Below are 11885 nucleotides of genomic sequence, written 5' to 3' on the forward strand. Positions count from 1 at the left end.
AAGATGGTCCATTAAAGTTCAAGTGCTCTAAAAGTAAGGAAAGTATCTACCTTTTTTCTTTTAAAAGATTTTATTTATTTGACAGAGAGAGACACAGCGAGAAAGGAAACACAAGCAGGAAAGTGGGAGAGGGAGAGGCATGCTTTCCACAGAGCAGGGAGCCCAAACTGGGGGTTGATTCCAGGAGTCTGGGATCACGACCCAAGTGAAAGGCAGCCGCTTAACTGACTGAGCCACCCATGTGCCCCTCCTTTTCTTTTTTCTTTTTCCAAAGATTTTATTTATCGATTTGTGAGACAGAGAGAGAGAGCATGAAAGCGGGGTAAAGGGGAGAGGGAGAAACAGACTTCCCGCTGAGCAGGGAGCCTGATGCAGGGCTTGATCCCAAGACTCCAGGGCAATGACCTGAGCCAAAGGCAGATGCTTAACTGACTGAGCCACCCAGGCACCAAGTATCTACCTTTTAGAACAAGAAAAATAATTTAAAAAATATTGGCTAAAAATTCTACTGCTTAATACAGGAATAAACTGTGAAACTATTAAATACAATTAAAGATACTACATATGTAAAGCGCTAAGAAAAATGGTAACATAAATACTCAACTACTGCCTGTGATATGCATTAAATTCATATTTTACTCTACAAGCTTTATTATGTTCAAAGAATTAAATATGTTGTAAATTTAGTGCTTTCATTTATGTGTCTATTAGAAGACTTCTCTACTTATAATTCTTTAAAAAAAAAAATAACTAAATAAACTCTATACCCAATGTAGGGCTGAAACCCACAACCCAGAGATTAAGTCATATGCTCCACCCACTGAGCCAGCCAGATGCCCCTCTACTTTACAATACTTATCATTAATTCTATTTATAATTCTTAAATTTCATCAATTTTTCTTCCCTTTAAACAAATATACATTCTAAAATGTTTGGCTACTTTGGAGTCTTATTTAAAAAAATCAAACACACTACAAGATAAAAATGAAGTCTTAGCAGCAAAGATACAAAATTATTTAAAGTCTAATTAACTACCTAGCTTACTTCAAATTCTGTAGTTAAACCCGGGACTTATTTTGGGAATCTCACCTAGTCAATGACATTTCACCTTTTTTTTTTTAAAGATTTACTTGTCAGAGAGAGAGAGAGGGCGTGAGTGAGCACAAATATCCCTGTGATCATAACCACAATTATCTCCAGGAGTTCCTTCCTTTGACGTTTCTACTTCTTTGCTTTCCACCTCTTCTGTAAATTATCTTTTATATGTGTTATTAAAGCTGGTAGCCATTCACATATTGCCTTTATGGCCATTAATCCGATCTATCATTTGTCTTTTTCATTCTTTTAGCAGCTATGTTCTAGAATTGATCTCAGGAAAAGTGCCTGAATCATAAAGGCAGTCATAGCAAAATGCTGATGGTGAGACTGTGACTCCTTTAATTTATATTTCATAGTAAATTCAAAATATCAGCTGAAGTGTTCATCCTGATATTGCATTTTTCTACAGTCAGTATGATATACACTTCATACCTCAATTTTTTTTTTTCCATTTCCTGAGATTACAGAGAAAAGGACATATAAAGGAATTATTTTGTTTGGCAATAAGATTTGCTTCACACACATTAGGATTTTTTTTTTAAAAGTTCTGTTTTCTAATAACTAAGATGTATAATGGAAAAGCCAGCCAACAAAATGAAATCATCCCCCACATAAATACAAAATTTCCACTGAAAGCTAATCTGCTGTATTTTATCAATTCTAGATGCGTATTTTACGCATTTTAACACTTGAAACAGGAATGCCTTGCAACTGAAAACAAATTTCAGTTTAACTGGAAATACTTTTTTTCTTGGTGATACACAGATTTGATAAAGTATTATATTATAAATTTATAAAGTATTATATTATAAAGTATAATATTATAAATTTATAATTACATAAAATGCACACAGGATTTTTCAGGCGTATTTTCTTCTTTCTCTAAAGTTAATATTAGAGAGTTTTTATTAAGGGAAAATGAAAGCAAACAACTTGTGATTCATCAACATTTAATTAACTGTCTGAAATTAGTGAGGTCGGTGTGAGGAAATTCTCATTAGATGACATTCACTGGTTTAATTCTTTAAACACTGTGTCAAGGCCAAGAGAAAGACTTGGCAGGGAAAACAGATTAAACATAAATATATATCATTAGAAAGATAATTTAGGGGCGCCTAGTTGGTTAAGCATCTGACTTTGGCTCAGGTCATGATCCCAGAGTCCTGGGATTGAGTGTCAGTGACGGGCTCCACAATGAGCTGCCAAGCAGGGAGTCTGCTTGTCCCTCTGCACTGCCCTCCCTTTGTGCTCTCTCAATAAAATCTAAAAAATAAAATAAGAAAGATAATTTAAAGACAATGCCCTTTTGATTAATTTTCCATAAATACTTATTTAGTAAAGAAGACATTCACTACTAATTTACTATACTGACTCATTTACTATAAAGTATGTACCCTAGGACATTCCTAAAAAATTAGTTCCATCTTTTGCCAGAAAAGCAAATGTAGACACATGAGTGGATGGATGAAGAAAATGAAAATAACTATTGCAACAGCCTCCCAACTGGTGTCTTGCTTCTACCCCTTACTTTATTCTATTCCTTACAGAGCTACCAGAAGATCCCATTAAACATTAAACATAAACATCATTCCTCTGCTCAAAACCTAAGGGGTCCCCACTTGGAGAAAAGCCAAAGTCCTTATAGGGGTCTCCCAGGCAATACAAAATCTCTATCTGACATCATCTCTCAGGCTAATCTACTATTCCTCTGGCTCACTGTAAACCTGCCACATGTCTTCCTTGTCGTTCCTTTAATATTGGGGTGTGCTGCCACCTCAGGAGTCTTTGCACTTACTGTTACCTCTACCTGGAATATTCTGCCACCAAATATCTATCTGCAGGAATCATTCCTTCATTTCCTTCAAGTATTTACCAAAACGTCACCTTCTCAGGAAGGCCTTTCCTGTCAGACTATAGCTCAACTCCCTTCTACTTCCTCCTTTTTTTTTTTTATATCACTTGTTTACCATCTACTCTCTCTATATATATTTTTAAAGATTTTATTTATTTATTTGACAGAGATCACAAGTAGGCAGAGAGGCAGGCACAGAGAGGGAGGAGCAGGCTCCCTGCTGAGCAGAGAACCTGATGTGGGGCTCAATCCCAGGACCCTGGGATCATGACCTGAGCCAAAGGCAGAGGCTTTAACCCACTGAGCCACCCAGGCGCCCCTATATTTTATTTTTTTAATAGTCCTCCCTAACTAGAATGCCAATTTTGTGAGGACACAGATTTTTGTTTTGTTCATTGCTATATTCCCAGTGGCAGACTTCAATAGCTACATGTTGAATGGAAAGTAGAAAGAAAGGTTGGTAAACATAACTGGGCTAAGAAAATGTAATTATAGTACAATCAATGGAAAACCTCTGAGACAGACAGAAGTAAATTCCATTAGTCTCACTAATTCAGGCCAAATTTTAAATCTGTTTAACTCCTAGCCCAGATATGATTTTGAAAGTCCTGTAAAACATCATTTCTATTATTATTTTATGTCTTATACTGAGCAGTCAAATCCATGGTTGATTATATATACATTTTCTGGACACTGGTGTGTGAAACCAGATTTCCTCTCATATACCAGAAACAACAAAACATTACTAGGGTTACATGATATGTCACTCCAACGCCTTTTTAAAAATTTTTTTATTAAGATGTATTAATTTACTTTAGAGAGAGCGAGCATATGCGCACAAGGGGGCAGAGGGAAAGGAAGAGAAGTAGACTCCCCACTGAGTGCAGGGCACAAGGCAGGGCTGGATCTTAGGACCCTCAGAACATGACCTGACCTGAAATAAAAAGTCAGGCTGCCTTGAACCCTCCAGGAGCCCCATCCAAAGCCTTTCTGGTGTCACACTCCCACTGCTCTTTTGCCATACCCAGCTTGCAAATTCCCATAACTGTTATTAACCCAACCATCAACTCTCTGCTTTTACACTTTGAGCTGCTGAGTGTAGCTAGAGAAAGCAGTAACTGGCATTTGCAACCAGATTTCCTCTCACATACCGTTCCAGACACAATAAAACATTACTAGGTTATTACTAGAGTAGTACTAACGGTGTTCACGCCTGTATTCCCTCCAAGTCACAGTTAATACTACTGGTAGAACAAATATAACACTTTACTCTATAGACAATATACTAATATGCATTTATTTAATAAACTTTTAAAGAGATTTTACCATTTTATCTATCTATCTATCTATCTATCTATCTATCAGGGAGAGAAAGAGAGCACGTGCAGGCACCCAAGAGAGAGCACGTGCAGGCACCCAAGAGAGAGCACAAGCAGGTTCCCCACTGAGCAAGGAGTCTGATGTGAGACTCAATCCCAGGACCCTGGGATTAAGACCTGAGCCAAAGGCAATTGCTTAACTGACTGAGCCCCCAAAGCGTCCCTTTAATAAACTTAAAAAAAAAAAAAAAAGATTTATCCACTTATCTGAGAGAGGGAGAGAGCATGAGTGAGGGGTAGAGCAGACACCTCACCAAGTGTGGAGCCCAACGGGGGCTGGATCTCAGGACTCTGAGATCATGACCAGAACCAAGAGCCGGATGCTTAACCAACTGTGCCACCTAGAAACCCCTTCCCTAGTACTTTTAACCAAACAATCAATTTTTCACCTCATTTTAATATATTTCAAACAGCTATCTCGGGTACTGTGGAGCACATAAGGTGAACAAAAAGCTGTGCCTTCAAGAAACTGGTAGTGAGGGAGACAATCAACTATGTAATAAAACCAAAAGAAGTACTTCCCATTCTTCTTCCTCACAGACTGTACCCTGTGCACAATTTAACCTTATCAGTATCTCCCAGTCTGTGACCTTCTATGCGTCTGCAGTGTGTTACCCTCTCTGCTTCTCTCCTCTTCCACACTACTGCATGATACGTCACTCCACTATCTTTCTTACTGGTCCTGTCAACTCTCATTGCTCTTTTTGCCATAACTGGCTTACAAATTCCCACACTCAGGAGCAATTCAACAATCGCCTTTGCTTTCTGAGCTGCTGGTAAGGCTACAGAAAAGTCACAATTGTTTATACTGGTCTACTACAAAATTAATGGTCTTCGATTTGCATCGGCTCTTAATACCACTCAGCACTCTTGAATAGACCTGCTCAGCTCCCCTTCTGATTCCCTTCAGCAACTACTCTCAACTTCCACTTCAACCCTCTAAGTTTCCACCCCTCTCTCAACAAGTGACCTGGTTTCCCACATCCCAAAGAAACAACACTAGCAGCTGTTTTCCCTCAGACCTATCAATAAACTCTCTTACAGGGACGCCTGGGTGGCTCAGTTGGTTAAGCAGCTGCCTTCGGCTCAGGTCATGATCCCAGCGTCCTGGGATTGAGTCCCACATTGGGCTTCTTGCTCAGCAGGGAGCCTGCTTCTCCCTCTGCTTCTGCCTGCCATTCTGCCTGCCTGTGCTCGCTCTCTGCCCCTCTCTCTCTCTGATAAATAAATAAAATCTTAATAAAAAATAAAAAATAAACTCTCTTACAAAAAAAAATCTAACCTCATCATCTTTTCCACTTTTTCATAAGTAGTGTCCATCTGTTCACCCAAGCATTTAACTTTGCTGTCTGCTTTAGGACCTGCTCATACACTGCTCTTCTAGTTAAGGTTAGACTCTGTTTCACAAATCCTTCACACACTAATTTTTAAATCCAATAACTTTTTACTCTTCTTGTCCTCTCTGCAGTATTTTTGCCTTAGTGATCATTTTAATTCCTTTAAACTTTCTCAACTTCTGGGGACTTCTCTCATATCCCTCCTACTTCTTTCAGCCCTGTCAATTGATCTGTTCTTCCCTATAATCCTTAAATGTTGGTTTCCACAGGTGCTATCTAAACTGGGCAATCTCAGCCATTCTCGACTGTAACTCCTAAGTATTTATCATCAATTCAAACCTCTTAAATTCCCAATCATACTTTTGCAGTACCAACTAGACATATCTGACTACAAGTACTCGCTTATTAAACAATGGAGTGCCAGGGCGCCTGGGTGGCTCAGTGGGTTAAAGCCTCTGCCTTCAGCTCAGGTCATGATCCCAGGGTCCTGGAATCAAGCCCCACATCGGGCTCTCTGCTCAGCAGGGAGCCTGCTTCCCCCTCTCTCTGTCTGCCTCTCTGCCTACTTGTGATCACTCTCTCCGTCAAATAAATAAATAAAATCTTAAACAAACAAAAAAACCAGAGTGCCTTCAATGTGCAAAACCACTGTCCTAGGAGCTAGGGATAGAGTAGTGAAAAGACACAATCCTCACCCTTTCAGGAAAGGGACATAGCATCTCTTTGCTATGTCCCTTCCTTTATCCTCCCTTCTGATTTAATTATACCTTCATCATTTTTCATCTGGACTATTACAACAGCCTGTTAACTGGCTTCTCTGCTTTGTGGAAGAAAGATACCTTATAGGTACTTCAAATCCGACATATATGAAACCAAACATTTTATCTACCTCAGTTCTTTTACCCTGCATTCCTCATTTTCTCCTTCTCCTCTGCCCAGCCCATGTACTTCTACAGTCACTATACCCCACCAATTCTACCTCCTAAGCATCTCTTTGCTATGTCCCTTCCTTCATCCTCCCTTCTGATTTAATTATACCTTCATCATTTTTCATCTGGACTATTACAACAGCCTGTTAACTGGCTTCTCTGCTTTGTGGAAGAAAGAATCAACCTCTACATCAGAGTAATCTACAGTGCTATTTTCATCTAGGTATAGGTCTTTCGCAGCTTAAAATCCCCAAGGACTTCCCACTGCCTGGAATCTTAATTATTATGCAATTTACACTTGATCTATACTATCCATTATCTACCCTTGCTTCCTGTGAGAACAAGTGCTCCAGGTGGAACCAAATTACCTACCCAGGCTACCCACTCTGCTGGCAAGCCTTCCCCTTCCATGAGAGCCTACAAAATTCCTGGTCAATATTTAAGGCTTAGCTCATTTAGGTAACAGCACAGCAGTTAAAAGAGTGCCAGACCTGGAGCTAGACCGCCTGAGTCTGACTTCAGCTCATATTGGCTGTTACAACCTTGGGCAAGTTATTTAATCTCTCTGAACCTCAGATCTCCTTTCCAAACTAGAAAGTAGCAGCTACTAAACAGGGATTTGAGAATTGAGTGAGTATATGGAAAGTACCTGGACCACAGTAAATGCTAAGTCAGTATGCAGTTATCATTATGGCTTCACGTCCCTTCTCCCAAAAGCAAACACTCCCTCCTTTGTACTTCTACGGCACTTTATCATAAGTCTGCCACTACACTGTGATGGTCTTAAGGCAGGAACTTTCTCTTTTTCCTTTGCCAACATTCATCTTCTTATCCTCTGCCAACATAATCGATGTCACATTTTTATCTTAAGTATCAATAAATGTGGAATATGCTCAAACTAAATGCTGTGCAGGTACCAAAGAAAATGCCAACATGTGGCCAAGTCTTCAAAGATAAATCAAATTTCAAGTGGAAAAAAAAAAAGGTGAGAAAAAAAACAACAACATTCTGCCACATTAATAGGCATGGATAAAGCAGACATTAAAGTACCCTGGCAATGACAAGCAGACTAGAATATGTCTAGTGTGACAGAAATACTGAGAAATGAAGCCAGCCTGAAAATGTCATGAACGGTGTTTAATGCTAGCCCAAGGAGTTTGAACCTTACTGCAAGAAGCACTGGGTCCAGGTAAATGCTTTTGACTAGTGTGGTTATATGATTTAATCATTTAAAGTCAGGAAACTTTAATGGCAAGCTGGACTGGAAGGTAGACAGAAAGGATACAGAGACTAATGACAGGTAACAAATAGCAAGGACATTAAGGGGGCCCTTACTCATTAAAGATGGGCTAAACATTTTTGAGATGAAATTAACTGGCCTTGGGGACACCTGGGTCAGTTAAGTGTCTGCCCTCGGCTCAGGTCATGATCCCAAGGCATCAGGCTCCCTGCTCAGCGGGTAGCCTGCCTATCCCTCTGCCTGCCGCTCCCCCTGCTTGTGCACTTTCTGTGACAAATAAACCTTAAAAAAAAAAAAAAGAAAGAAATTAACTAGCCTCAGTGACTATTCTGATATGGAGATGAAGGACAGGATTCAGAAGTTTCTTGCCTGCGTGACTGGAAAATGATAATATAACAAAGATGAGAGATAAAGAGGGAGGAGGAAGGCTAGGAATCCAGAAGAGGGGTAGTTACTCCACCTGAAGTAATTCTAAAAACAGTAAACATATTATTTACAATTAAAAGCAAATGCTAAGCAAATTCTGCCAACAATGTGTTGGCACTTACTGCTTTTATTTAACAAGCACATCTGAGCAAACTGTGTCCAGTTCAAAGGGCTCATTTGTTTACTAAATAATATGTTACTGTCCTTCATTTTGGAGAAAAATGGCCTATTATGTAGAGGTATGGCTGAAGAGTGGCCAGTAATTTTCAATATTGTGTATTTCTTAAAGCCTGCTTTTTAAGTTTTCACAATTCAGTATTTTTTTTAAGGCAGTAAGATTCTCTTCTGATCCAAAAATCATGATGAAAATTTAAGGCTGCTTAAGAATGTATTTATAAGTATTAACTTTAATTTTGCTTACTTGTTGCTCTGTAGGAATGCTTACATTATTTTTGAGTCTGTGACTTATATAAAAATTTCTATTGAGGGGCGCCTGGGTGGCTCAGTGGGTTAAAGCCTCAGCCTTCGGCTTGAGTCATGATCTCAGGGTCCTGGGATAGAGTCCTGCATAGGGCTCCAGCCTGTTTCCCCCCTTTCTCTGTCTGCCTGCTTCTCTACTTGTGATCCCATCAAAAAAATAAATAAATAATCTTTAAAAAAAAATTTCCTATTCATACATGCACTTCATGCTTTTTCTCTCTCAAAAGTTTCTTAAAAGGCTGAACACAATAACCTAAAATAAAAGTACAATGTCTAAAAGTTCTAATTATGGCAATCTATTTCTATCAGAGCAAACACAATATAAGGAAATTTAAACAGGCCAGATATTTGTTCCTGAATGATGAAACAGCAGAGTAACTATGAAGTTGTAATCAAACTTCAGTGCACAAAAGAATCTTCTTGGGTGCTTGTTGAAAAAGTAGTAAATGACAATTACACAGGATTTAAAAAAAGAAGTATTAATCTGTCCTCCCTACTTCATGAGATTCTGATTTACTAGGGCAGGGCCCAGAAACTTGTTTTATTTTCCAAACACCCCAGGTGATTCTGAAGCAAATGTTTCAAGGTCACTTTGAGAAATACTTATACTGGCCCTGGTATCAGAAACATGGTTTAGTTTAAAGTCCACCTCTCCCCCTCATTGGCTGTGTGACCTTACACCGCTTACTTAAGTTTCCCCAAGGTTCAGATTTCTTATCTGTAAAAGGCGAATACTAAAAGTTTCATAAGGATGATGAGAGAATATAATGAAATAATGCTTATACAGTACTTAACACAGTGCCCACCTATTATTATTACTATGATTCACCCATTTCCACAAGACAAGAAATAAGGAAGAACTGGACATATATACATATTAACCATGACAACCTAAATGCTTTGTAATTCATGGTAACGTTTTTTCATTTCCTTCTGGTAAGGCACGCTCTTTGTCTCTCTTTCCCTCTAATTTTGTTATACATGAAAAAAGTTTTTAAATATATTACATTATGTGCTTCAAGTTTTATAAACAAATCTTACCAAAGGCGTAAGGCAATGAAAGCAAATATTAACTAGAAAATACTCTGCTTTTCATATCAAAATAAATACCACCAAAATGTAATTTTTAAGTGACCATCTAATGCTACTGTCTTATGCCAGAACATATAGATACACATCTACAGTTTTTTAAAACTCACTAGAAACTAAACTTTTTAGAAATAATCAGAAATCCTATATGATGCTTTCACACACCAAATTCTAAATGATGCTTTTGTGTAAACTGAGAAATTTATTAAAACATCATTTATAAAAGTAGGCAGCCCCGTTATCCTTCTTACCATCTGAAAACTTCGCCAGTTAATACTAACTACCTCATCTTTTATTTAAAAAATAGTAATATCCTACAAGAATATTTTGTCACCTGCCAAAAATCGACTAACTGATGTGTCTTTCACATTACCGAACATGAATAAGTAAAGGCAAAATGGGAAACTGAAGTGCAGGCTGTTAAATGTGATGGACCCGAGGAACCTTGCTGAGCTGCAATCACCATATATCAATATTTTTCAAGCGCTTACTAGTACAACGTACCCCCCTCCCCCAGCTTCAGACAAGGCAAAAGAGGGGAGACAACAGGAGGGAGGAATTAGAGCCTGGAGGCCTTTTCTTAAGTGGCAGGCAACTGGCCTCAAACCACCACCGCGGGAACTCCGCAAAAAAAAAATGTATGTTTTTGGATATTAAGAAACGTGAAGGCACCATGAGCTTCCAGCACTTTGCAAAATCTGGTACGATACTGAAGAAGAGTTAAGGTTCGGCAACCGTAAAATTCCTTGCAAACGAGTAATTTACAAAAAGCCTGTACTCTGTTTTAGAAGGTGAGAAAAGTGGGAGGCAGCGGGTTCGACGTCCACAACGGGAGAAAACTGAGGGTGCCACCACAAAGGTCTGAGAATGGGTTTTCATAGCCCCTCAAAGCGTCGGGGGCTGGGGGGTAAGGATCCAGCTCCGACCTCCACTTCCACTTCCCACCTGCGCCCCAAGCCGGGCGGGGGAGGAGGTCCAAGGGAGGGTCTGAGGCGGGGCGGGGGACAGGAAAGCTGCTGTGGGTCCCCAGGAAATCAGAACCGAGCGCCCCCGAGGGAGGAACGGCTGCAAGAGGGCGGGGCGCGGTGCAGCGAGGAAACCGAAAGGAGGACGCCGGAGAGAAGGTGCCGCGCGACTGGGGACCCTTCCTGGTACCACACCCAGGGGCCAAGGCGGGGGCGAAAGGGTCCCGTGAGCGAAAAGAAGGCAGAACTTACTCCGCGGTCCTCCTCCGAGAGGAAGTCGGGGCCGTCGTCCAGGCCTTCCTGCGGGGTCGCCGGACCCGGCGCACCAGGGGAAAAGATGGAGTTGGGGAGACACAAAGGGAGACATTAGTGCTAGGCCGGCGCGGCCCCCGCGCCCGCCCCGCGCCCGCCGCCCCCACCGCGCGCCCGGGGCTCGGCGCCGCTGGAACACCCACCATCATGGCTGCTCCGAGGCGAGGGCCAGCGCACGCGCGCACCGCACCGCGGGGCCGGAGGGAGCCGGCAGCAGCGGGAGAGGCGGGGCTGGTGGCGGCAGGAGGAGGCGGGGTCTCGGAGCAGCCTGCCCCGCCCCGCCCTGGCGCGGGGGGCCGGGGGCGGTAAGCTGTGGGAAGGGGGAAAGCAGGGCCCTCCGCCCGAGGTTGGAGCACCCCAGTCGGAAAGGGCCCGTAGGCCCAGACCCACATGGCTGCGGGCAGGTCGCGACTGGCCGGCTCTGACCCGGAAGGGGCCGAATGCCACCTGGGGAGCTGTCCAGTTTCCTTTCCCTTAGGGCTGCAGCGGAAAAAAAAAAACAAACGAGCGTCCTCCGGAAGCCAAATAAATCGCCTAGTCTTTGTATTATGCCACACAATAATTAATCACAATATTTTGCCTATAGAAATTGTGGGAACTAAGGGCCTTCGCACAGTGAGCTGTAATCAAGCTTTTACGGTTGGTGAGGTAATAACCTCAGGGTTTAGGGTGCTAATGGTTAAGAACTATAAAAGTGAGCTGTTCCCGTTACAAGAGCATTTCTTTCCTTTTTATGAACGAGCGCCTTCAGACCTACTCTTAACTGTCCGGCCGGACA

At 41.3% G+C, this 11885-nt stretch overlaps 1 protein-coding gene across 1 annotated transcript in view; it reads right to left on the reverse strand.

Annotated features, from left to right (window-relative positions):
* Window positions 1-11551, reverse strand: part of SNX6 (sorting nexin 6) — a 62148-nt gene extending 50597 nt beyond the window's left edge. The window contains exons 1-2 of the mRNA XM_059183422.1: window positions 11251-11551; window positions 11048-11095 (exon numbers count right to left, since the gene is read on the reverse strand). Coding sequence (XP_059039405.1) covers window positions 11048-11095; window positions 11251-11499 — 297 coding nt within the window. The 5' untranslated portion in view covers window positions 11500-11551. The remainder of the gene's footprint in view (window positions 1-11047; window positions 11096-11250) is intronic.
* Between the last annotated feature and the right edge of the window lie 334 nt (window positions 11552-11885).

The sequence above is a fragment of the Mustela lutreola genome, chromosome 7 (genome assembly GCF_030435805.1).
Source record: "Mustela lutreola isolate mMusLut2 chromosome 7, mMusLut2.pri, whole genome shotgun sequence".
Classification (NCBI taxonomy): domain Eukaryota; kingdom Metazoa; phylum Chordata; class Mammalia; order Carnivora; family Mustelidae; genus Mustela; species Mustela lutreola.